Raw genomic sequence first — 19984 nt, 5'->3', positions numbered from 1 at the left:
GCCTCCCAGTCAGACCTGGACGGCTCCAGCCGTGTCCTGAGGAGCTGGACCAGCCACATCCCCTGGGGCTGCAGTTGAAGCAGAACCAAGTGGCCATCCCGGCGTTAGACCATAGGTTCCTGGTCCCGGAGTGGTCGGAGCCCGCCAGTGGGCAGGCAGCTCTTGCTCACAGGCCGCAGTGCCCAGGCCGCTGGCTCTCCGCAGGGCGGAATGGCGCTGCAAGTGGAGCTGGTACCCACCGGGGAGATCATCCGCGTGGTTCATCCCCACAGGCCCTGCAAGCTTGTAAGCTGGGATGCTCTGGGCTGGGAGGAGGGTGGGAGTGTCTCCCCAAGGCCGGGCAGCCCCTCTCAGGCGAGCCCTCGGGCAAGAGCTGAGCAGCGGGGAGGGGTTCCGATCCTTGGCGGGGCCAGAACAGACTGAACAAGACGGGGTGAGTGGAAGAGTAAGGATGGAAGGGCCACTAGCAGCAGGATTTTTGGAAGTGGAGGTCTGGGCTTGACTCTTCCCCAGCTTCCTGAACCTCAGTGGGCAGAACTGTGAATACTGGGCACAAAAGGCAAGTGCCGGCTGCTGTGAGGTCGAAGGACGAGGGCATGGAAGCTCCAGGCTCAGTCAACGCCCCGCTCCTCTCCAGTCCGCAGGGCTGGGACCGCCCAAGACTCAGAACAGAAGGACGGTGTGGGAGGTGGGTGAAGGGACATGGGTGGGTACAAACGGGGGAGCGCGGCCCTGGCCCGGCCCGCAGGAAGGGGCTGGAGATGCAAAGGGCCCGGAGGAGGGAGAAAGTCGGGCGCCCCCACGCCCGCAGCACCGCGGCGGGGAGCCGGGTCTTCGGCCGGAGGGGCGCGCGCGTGTTCGCTGTGGCCGGACGCGCCTGCCCCGGGAACGGGCCGAGGCGGGGGCCGCACGCACCGAGGCTTCGCGGATGCGGCCGGGGCTGAGGCGGGGCGGGGCCGGAGGGTGCGCGGCCCTGCCCGGGATGACGACAGGCTGCGGCCCGGCCCCCGGCGGGCCCTGGGCGGGGAGAGTGCGCCCGGGCCGCGGATCCCCGAGCCCGCCACGCCGCCCAGCCCGGCCCCGCCCGCGCCGGAAGAGCCAAGCCGGTGGGTACTCGGGGCGCGGGGACGGCGGCCGCGGGGGGCGGGTGTGGGGAGCGGGCGGCCGGGCCGGGAGCTGCCGTGCACGAAGCAGGGGTCACGGGCGGGGATCGCTGGGGCCGAAGAACGGCCGGGTGGACCCGTGCGGGGGGTCCCACGACCCGGAGGCGCCGGCGCAGCCTGGTGGAGACTTAACATTTACCTGCGGGGAACGGGAGGCGGGGAAGAGCGGCCTGGGCTGCAGGACCCAGGACCCTGCGCGCCCTTCGGGCCCCGCCCGCAGCCCTGCTCTGCCTCTGGGTTCCGGAGAAGCCGCCTAAACCCGCCCCTTCCCGTTCTCCGCCCCTGGGGCCCAGCGCGCCCCGAGTGTGACAGGCGGGGGGCTCCAGGGTGGCCGGAGAATGAGGATGGCCACGCGGCCCTCAGTCCTCACGCTCCGGCCTCCCGCGCACACGCCTGGCTCTGAGATTCATTCATTCATCCAGGGGTCCAGGAAGGGGTGACTGAGCCCCACCGTGTGCCTCGCTGGGTGTAGGGAGTGGGAGCCGTCTCCTGGGAGGGACTGACAAGGAGACAGCTGATTCCTGCGGGGTGTGATAAGGAGGCGCTGCGTGTTCGGGAGAATCAGGAAGGGGTTCTGGAGGAGGTGACACCTGAGCCGAGTCTCAGTGAGGTGGGCAGGGAGAGTGCCCCGGGCTGGAGAAGCCGCAGGTGCAGGCACTGAAGCTTGGACTGGCTGGCGACGGTGCGAAGGCCCCCTCCTGGGGGGAGGGGTGGGGAGAGAGGGGACTGGAGCGGGCCATCTGGCACATCAGAATGCAGGAGCAGTGGGGTAAACTGGGGACAGCAGGGGGGTCTCGGGAGTTCATAGGCAGGGTCCTGGTAAGCAGCAGTGTGAATCATGGGCCTGGCATATGGAGTGTGCCCTAAACCTTCACTCTATGAACATGAGGTGTTGATTTGATTTGTGTTGCCCCAGAGGAAATGGATTGGTAGGAGGAAGGCAAGGAGGCCAGTTAGGCTGCTGTCTTGGCCCAGGTAAGGAGCAGTGATGGAGGTGAGGTTTTTGTTTGTTTTTGTTGTTGTTTTGTTTTGTTTTGTTTTGAGACGGAGTCTCGCTCTGTTGCCCAGGATGGAATGCAGTGGTGCGACCTCTGCTCACTGCAACCTCCACCTGCCGGGTTCAAGCTATTCTCCTGCCTCAGCCTCCTGAGTAGCTGGGATTACAGGTGTATGCCACCATGCCCAGCTAATTTTTTTTTTTTTTTTTTTTTTTTTTTTTTTTTTAGTAGAGACGGGGTTTCACTGTGTTAGCCAGGATGGTCTCAATCTCCTGACCTTGTGATCCACCTGCCTAGGCCTACCAAAGTGCTGGGATTACAGGCCTGAGCCACCGCGCCCGGCCTGGAGGTGAGGTTTTAGCAGGTCGTGACTACTTGGTGTGAGGAATGGAGGCAGGAGAGCAGGTCTGTTAATGCCAGGCTGTGATGACCAGCTCAAACAGTGCCACCCTTCTCTCTACAAGGACATTAAACAGGGAGTACAGGTTAGGGGTCAAAGGCCCTCTTTTTTTTTTTTTTTTTTTTGAGACAGTGTCTCTGTCACTCAGTCTGGAGTGCAGTGGCATGATCTCAGCTCTCTGCAACCTCTTCCTCCTGGGTTCAAGCAGTTCTCCTGTCTCAGCCTCCCAAGTAGCTGGGATTACAGGCGTGTGCCACCACACCCTGCTAATTTTTTGTATTTTTAGTTGAAACAGGGTTTCACCATGTTGGCCAGGCTGGTCTGGAACTCCTGACCTCAAGTGATCTTGCCTGCCTTGGCCTCCCAAAGTGCTGGGATTACAGGCACGAGCCACCGCTCCCGGGCCGTTTACTTTTTTTTTTCCCCCATACAAATTTATGTTAACATGTTATGGGTTTATTGCTTTGTTTCTTTGTTTGTTTGACACTGGGTCTTCTGGGGTACCCAGGCTGGAGTGCAGTAGCACCATCACAGCTCACTGCAGCCTCAACCTCTTGGGCTCAAGCAATCCTCCCACCTTAGCCTTCCGAGTAGCTGGGACCACAGGCACACACCATGCCTGGCTAACTTTTTAAAAAAATTTTAGTGGAGGCAGGGGTCTCACCACTATGTGGCCCAGGCTGGTCTTGAACTCCTGGCCTCAAGCGATCCTCCCACCTCGGCCTCTCAAAGTTCTGGGGTTACAGGCGTGAGCCACTCACTGCACCTTGCCTCTGTTCACGTTTGCTGGACCCCGCAGGCAGAGGTGTCTGGCAGCCAAAGATCCATGGTTGTGTAGCTAGAATGGACAGTCCTTGACCAAGGCCCTGTGAGCAATCAGGGTAGAGACCCTAAGTCGCCACTATCTCCTCCCCATTTCCCTTCACAACAATTCCCTGAGGTCTGGAACGGTCCTTGGTGGGCAGCCAGGCCCAGATCTAAGATTTGTTTAATAAACATAAGTTGAAGCCCTGCTCTGTGCCACCCGTGAGACAAGCTGTGGCTGCCTTTCTGCTGCCTTGGGCTCAGTGGACATCGGTTTATAGCAGCAGTCCCGGGTGCCTCAGATGACACCTCCTCCCAGCCCCCAACACCCCTACCCCACGGCAAGATCTGTGTGCCCTTAGGCTGGGGGAACATTTGAGCTTTCCGCTGTCCGCAGAAGTCAGGCTTGTAGGCACCTGGCCTATAGGAGCTGAAGGGCACTAGATAGCCCAGGTCTGCTGGGCCACCCCATCCCCTGTGGTTCCAGTAAATGCCTCCCCAGGTGGGAGAAGACCCAGAGGCAGCCTTGGGGAAGAAGTCTCCTATGTCACTCAGGGGCCATGGCCTGCAGGGAACCTCTAGGCCCAGAGCCAAAGGCCCTGGCCTTCTCCTAAAGCCCACATGTGACATAATAGAATCACACGACACCGACAGGGGCCTGAACGGTGTCACTGAAGGTCACAGCCCTGGTAGCCCTGATAACCGCACAAAGAGGCTCAGGGCAGCCCTGCAGTAAGGTGTTCCAGTGCCCGGGTTCCAGTCCCACTCCTCCTGAGACCTTGCACAAGTCACCTGCCCAGCCTCAATTTCTTCTGCATTGGAGTGATCATACGGACCTCATGGCTTGGCTGGGGTCACTGAAAGGAGTAACCCAAGAAAGCGCGGAGAACGCAGGAGGCGCCTGGCGCTGCAGCCTTAGCCGCGGCGTCTTTCCCACCCAGGTTCCCCGCTTCCCTCCCCGCCCGGGGCTCGCGCTTCCGTCCAGTGAGGAGGGGCAGGCCGGGGGTTGCCAGTGCTGGAGCCGCCCTGGGGCCCGCGAGCGGCGGAGACGCCCCCTCCTTCCGCCGCCGGGCGGTGGCTGCGGGGGCGCCAGCGGGCATCCCGGGAATGCGGCGGCGCGGCCCGGGAACTGGAAGAAGCGGGCCTGACCCCTCCGCGCGCGGATTCCCCTCATTCCAACCGCGTGACGTGGAGGGGCGGGGCGGACACTGCGGCCGCGAAGCTCCGGCCCCGTCCTCTGGCCGCGCCCCCGCGGGCTCCTGCCACGCCCCCGGTCCGAGTCCCCCACGCCTCGCGGGGCAGGGAGAGAGCTGAGCTTCCGGTAGGGGCTCTCTTGACCCTCCACCCCGTCTTCTAGGATGCTCCCCACCCCTGGGCGGGCTGGAGGCTGGGTCGCCTCCTTGCTCCCTCTAGATTTTCCTTGTTCTGTTTTGTTTGGAGACGGAGCTTCGCTCTGTCGCCCAGGCTGGAGTGCAGTGGCACAATCTTGGCTCACTGCAACCTCCGTCTCCCGGGTTCAAGCGATTCTCGTGCCTCAGCCTCCCGAGTAGCTGGGATTACACAGGCGCCTACCACCACGCTCAGCTAATTTTTGTATTTTCTAGCAGAGAGGGGGTTTCGCCATGTTGGCCAGGCTGGTCTCGAACTCCTGAACTCTCATGATCCGCCCGCCTCGGCCTCCGAAAGCGCTGGGATTACAGGCGTGAGCCACCGCACCTGGCCCTCCCTCTAGATTTTAAACCTGGGGGCACCGCAGCGGGCGTCTCCTCCCGCCCTCCCCCGCCTCTGTCCGAGACGCCGCCATTCCCCCTCCCCCGCTCCCACTCCCCCACCAGCTGGTGCCCCCGCTCGGGGGTCCCCAGGGCCGCCGCTCCGGCCGGGTTGTTGCAGTGACGAGCCTTCCCCGCAAGGATCCAGCCCGCACCTGCCGCAGCCTCGCCCTCTCCCCAGGGAGCGGGGTCCGCGAGCTGGAGGTGGGGCGCTGGGGCTTTGGGTTCCGGCTCTGCCTACCCCACCAGGGCGAGTCTGTGTACGCCGTTGTGTTGGTGGAGGAGGCAGGTGCCTGCAGACGCGCCTGAGGCTCTCCCCACCGGATCGGAAGCGTGGCCCACGGCCTGGCTCTCAGTAGGCCTCTGCCCGCAAGCAAGTGAGGAATGAGCGTCCGGCCGAGGGAAGGCGGCGGGTGGGGGCAGCGAGGTCTATAGGGGGTCTGGGAGGTGCCTTCACGCTCTATCTCAGGCCACCCAACGGCCCTTCTAGGCCTGTGTTAGCCTCATGTTAGGGATGAAGAACAGAAGCCGAAACGTTAAGTGACTTGCTCAGAGTCCCACCGCGAGGAAGAACCAGCCCAGCGTTTTGCAGGCTCTAGACGTCCCCGCCCCTGCCCGCGGTGGGATCTGAGCCAAGGTTCGCCCCAGGCGAGGGAGGGTGGTGCCCGCAGAGCCAAGCGAGGGAGGTTCTGCCGAGGCCGCTTCGGAGGTGGGGGGCGTCCCGGAAATCCGGAGGGACTAGGGAGGCCCCCTTCAAAGCAGGGAGGGAGATGGGCCGGGCGCGATGGCTCACGCTTGGAATCCCAGCACTTTGGGAGGCCGAGGCGGGTGGATCACCTGAGGTCAGGAGTTCGAGACCAGCTTGGCCAACATGGTGAAACCCCGTCTCTACTAAAAATACAAAAATTAGCCGAGTGTGGTGGCGCACGCCTGTAATCCCAGCTACTCGGGAGGCTGAGACAGGAAAATCGCTAGAACCCGGGAGGCAGAGGTTGCAGTGAGCCGAGATCGCGCCACTGAACTCCAACCTGGGAGCCAGCGCAAGACCCCGTCTCAAAAAAAAAAACAGAAAAAAAAAAGGAGGGAGGGAGGAGGTCCGGGCCCAGAGGCGAGTGGGGTGTCCCGGGTGGGGAGAGGCTGTGGGCCCCAAATGCCGTGGGCGGGGGGTACGCGAATTTCCCAGAGGGGGAACTGAGCCCTCCAGAGGGGCCGGGGACTCCGCGCGCTCGGCCAGGGCACCCGTTGGCCGTCCCTGTCCCTGGGGCGCGAGCTCCGTGCTGACGAGGAAAACCAAGATCTTCCTGGGTTCGAGGCTCGGGCCAGGCCCCGGCGCGTGTGGGTGGACGGCGTCCCGCACGGAGAACGCTCCGCCCGCCGGGCGCGCCGGCCGTATTTGGACATTGGTTCTATTTTTAACTTTCCCGGGACTCGAGTTCGGGGGTTGGGGGAGGAAAATCCCGCTTCCTCTGGGACCCGCAGGCCTCGGTGCCCGCCCAGCGCCCAGGCCCGCCGCAGAGTGTAGTCCCAGGCCCGGAAGTGAGTTCCGGGTCGGTGTAGACGCGGCGGCCGCGCGGGTTCCGGGCTCCACCCTGGTGCCAACGGCGTCCCTCCTGGAAAACCTGACTCAGGCGGAGCCCGCCCCCGGCCCCGCCCCCGCCCCCAGCCCGCGGACCCCCCCCCCCACCGACACCCCCACCTCCACCAACCCCACCTGGAGGGGACCCCAGCCCGGCCGCGCGGGGGGCGGGGGAGGCCGGGGAAGCCCCGCGCTTCAGGGGCCCGGGTGGGGGCGGTGCGGGGGGCGGGCCCTCCCTCGCTGACGCCGCCGCCACCGCCGCCGAGCCCGGGACCCAGAGCGCGGGCAGCGGAGCGGGCGCCAGGCCGGCCGGGCAGGATGCGTTACCGGGCGTCGGTGAGCCTGGGGGCGGCGGGGCAGGGCGGGGGGTCCCGGGCGCCCCTCCCCACCTCGCGGCGTCGCCTCGGCCTCGCCAGGAAGCGGGCGCGGCCCAGGAATTCCGGGTGGAAAAACGTCCCGGGAAGTTGCAGGGGGAGGAGGCCGAGGCGGGGAGGGCGGCGCGGGACGCTCGGACCCGGGGCCGGATGAGGAGCTGCCGGGGACGCCTGAGAACGCGGAGACCCCTGACCCGAGGGCGAGGGGGCGGGGACCGCGGCCGGATTTGGCAGCCGCTTCGGCGCGGGATTGGAGCGGGGCGGTGAGGACAAGCCTGGGGGGGGCAGGCCCCCGGCCGGGCCCTGAGTGACGCCCCAGGCCAGAAATCTGGGCCTTTCGTGGTCAGAGGACATCGGCGGCCCCTCTGGGATCCACCCCCAATCACCACCACCTTGTTCTTCTCTGACCCTGGATACTCTGGGTGTCCATTTTTTGGAGCCCTGAGACCCTGTTTGAAGAGGGATCCATCTCAGCCCTGGTTGTGGGGCGAGGGTCTTGCTGAGCCTGCACCACCCTCCACCCTCCAGTAGGACCCAGAGGCAGCTGGGCTTTCCATGGTAAACCCCCCATCCCCTGAGGCTTCTCAGGACTCTCAGTGGAGGAGGTGCCTGGGGAGCCCAGCAGCTGGAGGAAAGGGAGTGGCCCCAGCCATGCGAGGGAGGGCCTCCCCCGCGTTCTGGAGTGGGTGGCTGAGCCCAGCTGGGGTGGGAGGCCCTCTGGGGAAACCCCTCTGGTGTAGTCTGGGAGGAACCTCTTGCTTGGTGCTCGACGCTCTACCCGTGGAGGTGGGGGTGGGTCTGGGTGGGAGAGACGGCCCCACCCTGCCTGCAGAATTGACCCTGAGCCATTTGTCCTCCAAAGCACCTGTCACACGTGGCTCAGAGCTAAGGGACCTGAGGTCACCTGGTCTAACTCAACTCCTCCTCCTTGAGGAGGAAGAAACCAGAGAGAGGAGGGGATTGGTCCAAGCTCAACAGAGCAGTCTTTCTGCTGTTTCAAGGAGTTCCTTCTTATGACCCCCCCCCCCTTTCTCCACCCAAAACCAGCACCTCCCGGGTTCTGCCCTCTGGTCCTGCCTGCGTCCGTGCCCTGTGTCTGAGTCCCAAGTGGTTCATGTTGTCTCTGTTCTGTGCCCGCAGCCTCGGTGATCCCTCTGCTGCCACACCGGGACCCGGGCCCTCCACACCCGGCTTTCCGCACCCGGCCCACCACACCTAGACCCTCCGAACCCAGGCCCTCCGCACCCAGGCCCTCCGCACCCGTCATGCTCATGTCCCGTGTCTAGCCCTGAGTTCACAAGCCCCTACGTTCCCTCTCAGTCCCACAGGCTCAGGGAAGTGGCCTTGCCCCGCCCCCGATGACTCTGACCCTCTTCTGTGGCCCATTCTCTGCAGGCCCTGGGCAGTGACGGGGTTCGGGTGACCATGGAGAGTGCGCTCACTGCCCGTGACCGGGTGGGGGTGCAGGATTTCGTGCTGCTGGAGAACTTCACCAGTGAGGCCGCCTTCATCGAGAACCTGCGGCGGCGGTTTCGGGAGAACCTCATCTATGTGAGGCCCTTGTGGGGAGACGGCAGGGGTGCTGGGGTCACAGACACGGGCAAGCGGAGGGGAAAGAGACACCAAGGGTCACCGGGATAAACTTTTTTTTTTTTTGAGACAGAGTTTCACTCTTGTTGCCCAGGCTGGAGTGCAGTGGCGCAATCTCAGCTCACTGTAACCTCCTCCTCCCGGGTTCAAGCAATTCTCCTGCCTCAGCCTCCCGAGTAGCTGGGATTACAGGCATGCACCACCACGCCCGGCTAATTTTGTATTTTTGGTAGAGACGGATTCCTCCATGTTGGTCAGATTGGTCTCGAACTCCCAACCTCAGGTGATCCGCCCACCTTGGCCTCCCAAAGTGCTGGGATTATAGGCGTGAGCCATCGCACCTGGCCCGGGATAAACTTTTGACCCTCTTCCCCCGACCCCAGACCTACATTGGCCCCGTCCTGGTCTCTGTCAACCCCTACCGGGACCTGCAAATCTACAGCCGGCAGCATATGGAGCGTTACCGTGGCGTCAGCTTCTATGAAGTCCCCCCTCACCTGTGAGTGACCCCAGCCCCTCCGGGAGCGACCCCTCTGTCTCCATCTGAGGTGACCCCGCCCAACCCTTACCTTACTCTGAAATGATCCTGGCGTCCCGCGCCACATCTGTGAGGAATCCCACAGTCTCTCGCCCCCCAGTGACCAGAGATGAATGTCGCAACTCCGCTCCATGTGGGTGGGACTCAGTCCCTACCCCGACTCACACCCATGACTTATTCCCCAACTGGGAGTGGCCCCCCAATCTTAGTGACCTCTGAACCCCACCTGCGAAGATCCCCCCCAGCCCTACCCGTGAGTGACTCCAGCCTCCACCTAAGTGACCTCCAGCCTCCCACCTGTGAGAGCCTCTCAGTCCTCCCGCTGGCAGTGACGCCCATTCTCAGCTATGACGGATCTCCCGTGGCCCACACCTGCAAGGGACCCCCAGTCCCCATCCTCAAGGGTGTATTCGACTCCCACCCACAAGAGGACTCCACCCAGATGTGGCAGCAGGACTCCCGTGGGGCTCTGCTTGGCCCCCCTCCCCAAACTCCCTGACGAGCCTCTGCCCCAGGTTTGCCGTGGCCGACACTGTGTACCGAGCACTGCGTACGGAGCGTCGGGACCAGGCTGTGATGATCTCTGGGGAGAGTGGGGCAGGCAAGACCGAGGCCACCAAGAGGCTGCTGCAGTTCTATGCAGAGACCTGCCCAGCCCCCGAGCGCGGAGGTGCCGTGCGGGACCGGCTGCTACAGAGCAACCCGGTGCTGGAGGTGAGGGGCAGGGAGAGAAGCCCAGTGCGGGAGGGGAGGGGCAGGGAGAGAAGCCCAGTGCAGGAGGGGAGGGGAGGGGCAGGGAGAGAAGCCCAGTGCCAGTGCGGGAGGGGAGGGGCAGGGAGAGAAGCCCAGTGCCAGTGTGGGAGGGGAGGGGCAGGGAGAGAAGCCCAGTGCCAGTGTGGGAGGGGAGGGGCAGGGAGAGAAGCCCAGTGAGGGAGGTGAGGGGCAGGGAGAGAAGCCCAGTGTGGGAGGGGAGGGGCAGGGAGAAAAGGCCAGTGCGGGAGGGGAGGGGCAGGGAGACAAGGCCAGTGTGGGAGGGGAGGGGCAGGGAGAGAAGCCCAGTGTGGGAGGGGAGGGGCAGGGAGAAAAGGCCAGTGCGGGAGGGGAGGGGCAGAGAGACAAGGCCAGTGCCAGTGTGGGAGGGGAGGGGCAGGGAGACAAGGCCAGTGCCAGTGTCGGAGGGGAGGGGCAGGGAGAGAAAGCCAGTGCAGGAGGGGAGGGGAGGGGCAGGGAGAGAAGGCCAGTGCGGGAGGGGAGGGGAGGGCAGGGAGAGAAGGCCAGTGCGGGAGGGGAGGGGCAGGGAGAGAAGGCCAGTGCCAGTGTGGGAGGGGAGGGGCAGGGAGAGAAGCCCAGTGCGGGAGGGGAGGGGCAGCAGTAGCTACAAGGCGGGGTGGGGAGGGCAGGGGGAGAATGCCAGGTGTCCCTCATACCCCTGTCCACTCCTAGGCCTTTGGAAATGCCAAGACCCTCCGGAACGATAACTCCAGCAGGTTCGGGAAGTACATGGATGTGCAGTTTGACTTCAAGGTACCATGGATGTGTGTGTCGTGAGGATTCCCATTCAGTAGGCTCTACACGTGTGAAGCACCTACTGGGTACCAGGGACTATTCCAGGTGCTGCAATTCCAGCAGTCAAACAAAACAAACAAAAATCCTGCCTTCCAGGGTGATAAACAATAAACAGGGAAATTGAGGCCGTGGCAGAAAATAAAATGCAGTAAGGAGTCGGGGGCAGGTGTGGTCGTATTAGGGTAGGCCTCACTGAGAAAGTGGCATTTTAATAAAGACTTGACAGCTGGGTAGGGTGGCACATGTCTGTTTTCTCCGTTCCTCTGGAGGCTGAGGCAGGAGGATTACTTGAGGCCAGGAGTCCAAGGTTACCCTAAGCTATGATCATGCCACTGTACTCCAGCTTGGGCTACGGAGTGAGACCCTGTCTCTAAAAAAAATAGAAAATAATGGCTTGATGGAGACAGGAGCAGGCTGTGCAGGTGCCTGTCCAGGCAGCGGGAACGGAACGGCCAGGACAAAGGCCTGAGATACGAGGGTGCTGGAAGTGTTCCAGGACAGCACGGAGGCCACAGCGGCCAGAGAAGAGAGCAGGGGCCCGGGAACAGAGAGAGGCTACACAGTGCAGGCCCTTTTGGGTTGTTGCAAGAACTTTTTTTTTTTTTTTTTTTAAACTCTGAGTAGAAGGGGAGTCATCGGGCTGGGTGAGGTGGCTCATGCCTGTAATCTGAGCACTTTGGGAGGTTGGGGCGGGTGGATCACATGAGGTCGGGAGTTCAAGACCAGCCTGGCCAACATGGTGAAACCCTGCCTCTACTGAAAATACAAAAATTAGCCAGGCACGGTGGTGTGCGCCTGTTGTCCCAGCTACTCAGGAGGCTGAGGCAGGAGAATTGCTTGAACCCGGGAGGGAGTTCGAGGCTGCAGTGAACTGTGATTGCGCTACTGCACTCCAGCCTGGGTGAAAGCAAGACCCTGTCTCCAAAAATAAAAAATAAAAAAATGACTTTAGCTGCTTCACTGGGAGATTGGGAGTAGACGAATAGATGGTAGGGGAACCAGGCTAAGCAGGGAAACCGGTTAGGGGGCTGATGTCATCATGTAGGTGACAGGTGACACTGGCTCAGACCAGTGTGGTGCAGTGGAAGTGGCGAGCAGTGATTGGATTCTGGATGTTTTAAAGGTTAAGGCAGCAGGATCAGCTGCCTGATTGGATGTAGGGTTTGGAGAAACACAGGCTTCCAGGAGGACTGCCAAGTCCTTGGCTTGAACAACGAGAAGGATGTAGTCACCACTGACCAAGGTGGGCAGACACTAACAGGAGCCTGTTTGAAGAGGGAGAAGGTTGAGCTTCAGGCCTGTTGAATTTGCGATGCCTGTTGGGCATCCAGGTGGAACCGCCAGGTCGATGGAGTTGAATCTCCCCATTTCCTAGATGAAGTAACTGAGTCCAGCGTGGGTGGCGTGCCTGAGCCCACACACCTAGTGGCAGGGCTGGAATTGGCATCAGGTCTGGCTGCCAAAGCCCAGGAGTGCAGGGGAGAAGAGGGGCAGGTGGGCTCTTTTCCCAGTCCCCGTGACCCGGCCTCATGCCCTGCCCTGCCCACAGGGTGCCCCCGTGGGTGGCCACATCCTCAGTTACCTCCTGGAAAAGTCACGAGTGGTGCACCAGAATCATGGGGAGCGGAACTTCCACATCTTCTACCAGCTGCTGGAGGGGGGCGAGGAGGAGACTCTTCGCAGGCTGGGCTTGGAACGGAACCCCCAGAGCTACCTGTACCTGGTGAAGGTGAGTGGCTGGCAAGGAGGGCAGGTGCCACCCAGGGATCCGGTGCCAGGGCTGGCAACCCAGCTGTGCCCTTCCTCCAGGGCCAGTGTGCCAAAGTCTCCTCCATCAACGACAAGAGTGACTGGAAGGTCGTCAGGAAGGCTCTGACAGTCATTGATTTCACCGAGGATGAAGTGGAGGTGAGGCCTCTTCCGGGACCCTCCCTTTCCTCCTGTCACACCCCCAAAATCTCCTTCTTTTTTTTTTGTTTTTTATTTTTTGAGACGGAGTTTCATTCTTGTTGCCCGGGCTGGAGTGCAGTGGTGCAATCTCTGCTCACTGCAACCTCCGCCTCCCGGGTTCAAGCAATTCTCCTGCCTCAGCCTCCCGAGTAGCTGGGATTACAGGCGCCTGCCACCACGCCCAGCTAATTTTTTGTAGTTTTCGTAGAGACGGAGTTTCACCATGTTGGCCAGGCTGGTCTCGAACTCCCGACCTCAGGTGATCCGCCTGCCTCAGCCTCTCAAAGTGCTGGGATTACAGGCGTGAGCCACCGTGCCTGGCTCCTTTTTTTTTTTTTTTTTTTTTGAGATGGAGTCTCGCTCTTTCGCCCAGGCTGGAGTGCAGTGGTGCGATCTCAGCTCACTGCAACCTCTGCCTCCAGGTTAAAGTGATTCTCATGCCTCAGCCTCCTGAGTAGTTGGGATTACAGACACCTGCCACCACACCTGGCTAATTTTTGTATTTTTAGTAATGATGGGGTTTTGCCATGTTGGCTGGGCTGGTCTCGAACTCCTGACCTCAGGTGATCCTCCCGCCTCAGCCTCCTAAAGTGCTGGGATTACAGGCATGAGCCACCGTGCCCAGCCCACCCCCAGAATCACCTTCCACCTTTAACACCCATTCCCACTTCCAGCCCCTTCTCTCCGACACTTCACCACCCACCCCTGCATGGCCATCTGCTAGTTGCCCTCTTGGGGCTCTCTGGCCCCTCTCACCCCCTCCTGCCCCCGGCCTGCTCCCCCAGGACCTGCTGAGCATCGTGGCCAGCGTCCTTCATTTGGGCAACATCCACTTTGCTGCCGACGAGGAGAGCAATGCCCAGGTCACCACCGAGAACCAGCTCAAGTACCTGACCAGGGTGAGTGGGGCGGGCAGAGGGCGACGGGAGGACGGCGGGGGCGGGGGCTGGGGGTGCACCCTCACCGTGTCCTCGCCTGCCCTTGGCAGCTCCTCAGCGTGGAAGGCTCGACGCTGCGAGAAGCCCTGACACACAGGAAGATCATCGCCAAGGGGGAGGAGGTGAGGCCGGGCCCTTGCCCTCGGGTGTGGAGGGGCAGGTGTTCCAAGGCATCCCCTACTCCCATCACTCCTCTGCGCCTGGTTCCCTCAGCAATGCTGGAGGGACGGAAGGAAGGCTGCTCAGAGAAGCAGAGTGAGAGCCGAGCGCGGTGGCTCACGCCTGTAACCCCAGCACTTGGGGAGGCTGAGGTGGGCAGGTCACCTGAGGTCAGGAGTTCGAGACCATCTTAGCCAACGTGGTGAAACCCCATCTACTAAGAATACAAAAATTAGCCGGGCGTGGTGGCAGGCGCCTGTAATCCCAGCTACTCGGGAGGCTGAGGCAGGAGAATCGCTTGAACCCGGGAGGTGGAGGTTGCAGTGAGCCTAGATCACGGCAACAGAGCTAGACTCTGTCTCAAAGAAAAGAAGCAGCACAGTGAGCTGGCCAGGGTCACATAGGAAGAGAGTAAAAGTCCGGCTAGAACCAGACTCCCACCTCGGGAAGGAGGCCTCCTGTCCCTCTACCACCTTCCCTCTGGGGTGGCCACCTGTCCTCCCTGAGGTCCCACTACCAGCACCCCTCCCCATACCGCAGGCTCGCTGGAGCTGGGAGTGCAGAGTGGTGGCGGCTTCCTGGTCTGCCTGAGCCTGGGAGCAGGTGGGATGCACAGGCTCTGTGGCATTCATCTCCTTGTCTCACGCTGCGTCCACAGCTCCTGAGCCCACTGAACCTGGAGCAGGCCGCGTACGCACGAGACGCCCTTGCCAAGGCTGTGTACAGCCGCACTTTTACCTGGCTCGTTGGGAAGATCAACAGGTCGCTGGCCTCCAAGGTGAGGGCTCGGTCCACACTGCTCCCGAGGCAGAAGGGAGGGCCGTCGGCGAGGCGGGGTGGGGCTGGCACGCGCAGGGGGCCCACGCCTTCGGTTGAATGACTGCCCTAGGACGCGGAGAGCCCCAGCTGGCGGAGCACCACAGTTCTCGGGCTCCTGGATATTTATGGCTTTGAAGTGTTTCAGCATAACAGGTCGGTGCCATCTTTCCCCCTGTCTCTCCTCCCGGTCTCCTGTCCTGCTCCCTTTCTTCTGTCCTCCAGCCTCTCATTCCTGCCCCGTGACTCCCCAGCCAGCCGGGGACTGTCTCTGTGTTTCTCACCTCCTGTGCTCAGGGGCGTCGTCCGGCTTTTCCCCTCTCCTGGTCCTGTGTCGCCGCTGAGCCCCTGTGGGCTCTTCTCCTTCCTTACAGCTTTGAGCAGTTCTGCATCAATTACTGCAACGAGAAGCTGCAGCAGCTCTTCATCGAGCTCACGCTCAAGTCGGAGCAGGAGGAGTACGAGGCAGAGGGCATCGCGGTGTGTGCTAGCCTGGGGGCACTCTCCGTGGGCCACGGGGAGCCTGGGTATCGGGGCCCCTGGGAGAGGGTGCCAGGACCCCACGGTGATCCCTTCCTTCCCTTCTGCCCCTCAGTGGGAGCCCGTCCAGTATTTCAACAACAAAATCATCTGTGATCTGGTGGAGGAGAAGTTTAAGGGCATCATCTCGATTTTGGTGAGTCCTCTGCGCCTCCAAGGCCTGGTGCTGGAGGCTGGGTGGGAGGATGTCCCCTTTCTCCATTCTCTCCAGGCTGGTCCACGGAGGGCCAGAGTTTGGGGCTGAGTAGAGACAGGGCAGGGCTGTGAATGGAGGATGGAGGGAGGTGCCGCCCCAGTTGGAAGCTCTCTGTGGAGGCTCCCTGTGATCTGCCCCTCCCCTGTGTCTGTGCCTCCCAGCACGGTGACCCCAATCCTCTGTGCGCTCTGACCTGTCCCCCATACGTCCTTCCCCCTGTGCCACACCCCCCAGGATGAGGAGTGTCTGCGCCCCGGGGAGGCCACGGACCTGACCTTCCTGGAGAAGCTGGAGGATACTGTCAAGCACCATCCACACTTCCTGACGTGAGTGGGGCTGCGGGGCTGCTGGGGGCGAGGGCTCACTTGCAGCAGAGCCTGCGGAGTGCAGGAGTCCCTCCGCCATCACAAAACACCAGCCGCAAGGAGGTGACCAGAGACGGTGCTGAGTTAAGGACCCCTCACGTGTGTCCAGAAACTAAGAAGCTTAGCCAGGCATGCTGACACGCCTGGAGTCCCATCTATGCAGAAGGCTGGGGCAAGAGCATCACTTGAGCCCTGGAGTTTTGAGGCTGCAGTGAGCTAGGATCAACCCACTGCACTCCAGCCTGGGTGACAAGAGCGAGACTCCATCTCAAAAAAAAAAAAAAAAGGAAAAAAATAAACAATGAATTTTTTAAAAAAGAGAAAGAAGGCCAGGTGCAGTGGCTCACGCCTGTAATCCTAGCACTTTGGGAGGCTGAGGCGGGTGGATCACCTTAGGTTAGGAGTTCAAAACGAGCCTGGGCAACATGGTGAAACCCAGTCTCTACTAAAAATGCAAAAATTAGCTGGGTGTGGTGGCAGGTGCCTATAATCCCAGCTACTCGGGAGGCTGAGGCGGGAGAATCGCTCGAACCGGGGAGGTGCAGGTTGCAGTGAGCCGAGATCGCACCACTGCCCTCCAGCCTGAGCGACAGAATGAGACTTCAACCCAAAAAAAAAAAACAAAAAACAAGACACTGGCTTCCTCCCTCTTCTCTTTTGAGAATGAAACTTGCTAAGATTTTTCATCTTCCTTGTTTGGAAATTGATTTTTATTGAAGGAATCCTCTGAAGTGGGGAGAGGTAGGAACAGGAACAAGCGCCTCTGTCCAGCGCGGTCTCATGCATGCTGTGCACGTCGTCGCTTCACCTGCAGCTGCTCCTTGAGGGGTTCTTGGTGTTTTCTCACTGAGACTCCAAGAGGCGAAGTCATTTCCCCAAAGTTAGCTCTCATCTGGGTTGCCGAGCTGGGGTCAGTCCCAGGGCTGTTGAATGCCAAAGCCATGAGTATTTTTTGCATGATAATATATTGAAAATTTGTTTCTGGATGGGCGTGGTGGCTCACCCTGTCATCCCGACACTGTGGGAGGCCTAGGTGGGCAGAGATCACCTGAGGTCAGGAATTCAAGACCAGCCTGGCCAACATGGTGAAACCCTGTCTCTATTAAAACTACAAAAATTAGCCAGGTGTGGTAGTGGGCACCTATAATTCCAGCTACTTGGGAATCAGGAGAATTGCTTGAACCTGGGAGGTGTAGCTTGCAGTGAGCTGAGATGGTGCCACTGCACTCCAGCCTGGATGACAGAGCGAGACTCCGTCTCAAAAAAAAAAAAAAAAGACTTGTTTCTAGAGTCTCTCTGAATCTATTCGGGTTTAGGGGCTGCCTGATTCATTAAATAATAAATACTAAAAACTTGTTTCTGATTATAAAAATAATATTGCTTATTACAGCAAAGCTGGAATGTGCGCAAAAGCCACCTGTGATCCCGTCGCCCAAAGGCCATGGCTGATAACTGTGTGAGGCATTTCCCTCCTGCCTTTTTCTATGCATTTTTTTTCATAGTCGAGAACTTCTTGTGTATAAGGCTCAGGGTAATGCTATATCCTGCACATTTTCCTGTATCATCAAACAACATTTTCCTCAGAACACTTCCTGGAGCGGTTCTGACCCACAGATACTCCCCTCTCTCACCCAGCCCTTCGGGGCCCCTGGCTAGCCTCCCAGGTTTCTGCTGGAATCACAAGGCTGTCACAAACATCTCCGTGCCTTCAATCTTTGTCCGTGTCTCTGGTTAGCTGCTTGAAATAGTTCTTAAAAGCAAATGGGTGAAAGGGTATAAACACGCCTAAGACTTAAGTGCTCTCTTGGGGCAGCAGATTCCATTCTGAAAAGTAGTGCGCAGCTTACCACCCCTTCTGAGCAGAGCCCGCGGCGGCCGAACCAACGAGAGTTTCCCTCCCTGCAGCGTGCCCTGGCTGTCAGGAGGCCCAGGTCCCGGTCTTGGCACTGTGTGGCCCTGGCCAAGGCCATCTACCTCTCTGAGCCTCCATGGTCCGCTCTGATCAGGGAGGCCACTGGCCCTGCCTGGCCTGCCTCAGTGACCCAGCCCTGGGGGTGCACCTGCTCTTTTTTTTTTTTTTTTTTTTTTTTGAGACGGAATCTTGCTCTATCACCCAGGGCTGGAGTGTAGTGGCACCATCTCGGCTCACTGCAACCTCTGCCTCCCAGGTTCAAGCGATTCTCCTTCGTCAGCCTCCTGAGTAGCTGGGACTACAGGCGCCCACCACCACGCCTGGCTAATTTTTGTATTTTTGGTAGAGATGGGGTTTCACCATATTGACCAAGCTGGTCTCGAAGTACTGACTTTGTGATCTACCCACCTCGGCCTCCCCAACTGCTGGGATTACAGCCGTGAGCCACTGTGCCCGGCCTGGGGTGCACCTGGGCAGCTGGTTCCTGCTCCTGAGGCCCTTTCAGCAGGCAGAGGGCTTGGCTCAGGCCGGCAGCCATCTGCAGCTTCCTCCCTGTCACCCCCAGGCACAAGCTGGCTGACCAGCGGACCAGGAAATCTCTGGGCCGAGGGGAATTCCGCCTTCTGCACTATGCGGGGGAGGTGACCTACAGCGTGACCGGTGAGGATCCTGGGGCTGTGTCCCCACAGGGGCCTGCGGGGAGGCTCTGTCTCACCTCACGTCGGTTCTCCCCTCCCAGGGTTTCTGGACAAAAACAATGACCTTCTCTTCCGGAACCTTAAGGAGGTGAGGAGGACCTGGGGAGGCCGGGGTGGGGGTGGGGATAGCCCACAGCTCTGCACCTGTGTCCAGGAGCCTGTCCTGCCTGTCCCTGTGCCCCACCCTGACCCCAGCTCTGCCCACACAGACCATGTGTAGCTCGAAGAATCCCATTATGAGCCAGTGCTTCGACCGGAGCGAGCTCAGTGACAAGAAGCGGCCAGAGACGGTGAGGAGGTGGCGGGAGCGGGCGCGGGGGTGCGCCTGAGTGTGCATGAGGGCCTGTGTGAGCCTGGGAGCTGGCAGCGTGCGTGTGAACGCGTGTGAGCCCGTGCACATCTGCAGGTGTCTGTAGGGGGCTGCCTTAGGTGCCTCTTTGCCTACTTTTTTTTTTTTTTTTTTTTTTTTGAGACAGAGTCTCGCTCTGTTGCCCAGGCTGGAGTGCAGTGGCGCAATCTGGGCTCACTGCAACCTCCACCTCCCTGGTTCAAGCGATTCTCCTGCCTCAGTCTCCTGAGTAGCTGGGATTACAGGCGCCTGCCACCACGCCCGGCTAATTTTTTGTATTTTAAGTAGAGATGGGGTTTCACCATGTTGGCCCGGCTGGTCTCAAACTCCTGACCTCGGGTGATCCACCTGCCTCGGCCTCCCAAAGTGTTAGGATTACCGGTGTGAGCCACCACGCCTGTCCCTGTTTGCCTACTTGTGTGTGTGTGCTGTGTCTATAGTGGAGTCGTGTGTCTTCAGTGTGGGCTGTGTCTGCAGGGGAATCCTTGTGTACGTCTGTCTCTGTGGGTGCCCATATGTTGACAGCTGCCTCTGTGCGGTTGCTGTCATGTGTCTACCCACTCAGCAGACATTTATAGCAGACACTGCCAGGCACTGAGGTACCACAATGAGTGGGTGTGCCTGCAGCAACGTGCACAGGGTGCTTTGCAAACTTAGAAGAGGGAACAGCAAACGGCCTGACGGGGCAGAAGGGGTGAGGGGTTGGGGAGGCTCCCTGGAGGAGGAAGCGTTGGAGATGACTCGGGAATGTCAGATGAACCTATAGTGAGGGCCCAATCCAGACACAGAGAGTCTAAAAAGGCCATGAGGTGAGCGGGAAAGCGATGGCATCAAGGAGAAGGACCGGGAAAGGCAGGCATGGCCAGGGTGCCAGATGCAGGGAGGGCTCCAGCGAGCTGAAGGCGGAGGTACGGCTGTTGGGCTTGGCAAAAAGAGGGTCAGGGGAGCCCCAGAAGAGTGAGGTCAGTGAGTCCATAGGGAGGTGGAAGCCAGACTGCCTGGCAGGGAGGGCATGCAGGCGACATGCTGCCCAGGGTGTGGCTCACTGTGCCCCTGCCCGCTGCTGCCGTCCACCCCACCCTCTCCCGAAGCGCCACATCCTCCCAGCCCTAGCGTCTCCCTGCTGAGGATGCCTACACACCCTCCCGCCCAGGCCTCTCCAGCAAGCCACAGACTCGTGTATCTCATCCTCTTCCCCTAGGTGGCCCCAGGGCACCCTAGATCCCACTGGTCTATAACAAACGGGCCCTTGGTCTGCCCCTCCAGGCTTTCTCCCTCTTTGA

At 60.6% G+C, this 19984-nt stretch overlaps 1 protein-coding gene across 4 annotated transcripts in view; it reads left to right on the top strand.

Annotated features, from left to right (window-relative positions):
* The first annotated feature begins 10 nt into the window (after window positions 1-10).
* MYO1C (myosin IC) overlaps window positions 11-19984 on the top strand; it is a 29122-nt gene continuing 9148 nt past the window's right edge. For 2 of the 4 annotated variants that reach the window (XM_034941221.3, XM_063598840.1), the window contains exons 1-17: window positions 6896-7046; window positions 8480-8635; window positions 9058-9173; window positions 9728-9926; window positions 10656-10736; window positions 12328-12507; window positions 12588-12686; window positions 13514-13627; window positions 13717-13788; window positions 14484-14603; window positions 14715-14797; window positions 15016-15121; window positions 15237-15317; window positions 15612-15703; window positions 18220-18314; window positions 18394-18440; window positions 18562-18642. In XM_034941221.3, the coding sequence (XP_034797112.2) occupies window positions 7029-7046; window positions 8480-8635; window positions 9058-9173; window positions 9728-9926; window positions 10656-10736; window positions 12328-12507; window positions 12588-12686; window positions 13514-13627; window positions 13717-13788; window positions 14484-14603; window positions 14715-14797; window positions 15016-15121; window positions 15237-15317; window positions 15612-15703; window positions 18220-18314; window positions 18394-18440; window positions 18562-18642 (1740 nt within the window). In that variant the 5' untranslated portion in view covers window positions 6896-7028. Of the gene's footprint in view, window positions 286-1001; window positions 1107-6895; window positions 7047-8479; window positions 8636-9057; window positions 9174-9727; window positions 9927-10655; window positions 10737-12327; window positions 12508-12587; window positions 12687-13513; window positions 13628-13716; window positions 13789-14483; window positions 14604-14714; window positions 14798-15015; window positions 15122-15236; window positions 15318-15611; window positions 15704-18219; window positions 18315-18393; window positions 18441-18561; window positions 18643-19984 lie in introns of those variants that run through there. The other 2 variants (XM_003816837.6, XM_034941222.3) reach the window with 2 other exon arrangements.

The sequence above is a fragment of the Pan paniscus genome, chromosome 19 (assembly GCF_029289425.2).
Source record: "Pan paniscus chromosome 19, NHGRI_mPanPan1-v2.0_pri, whole genome shotgun sequence".
Classification (NCBI taxonomy): Eukaryota; Metazoa; Chordata; class Mammalia; order Primates; family Hominidae; genus Pan; species Pan paniscus.
The sequence above is the reverse complement of the archived record's forward strand: the minus strand, read 5'-3'. Positions and strand labels throughout refer to the sequence as shown.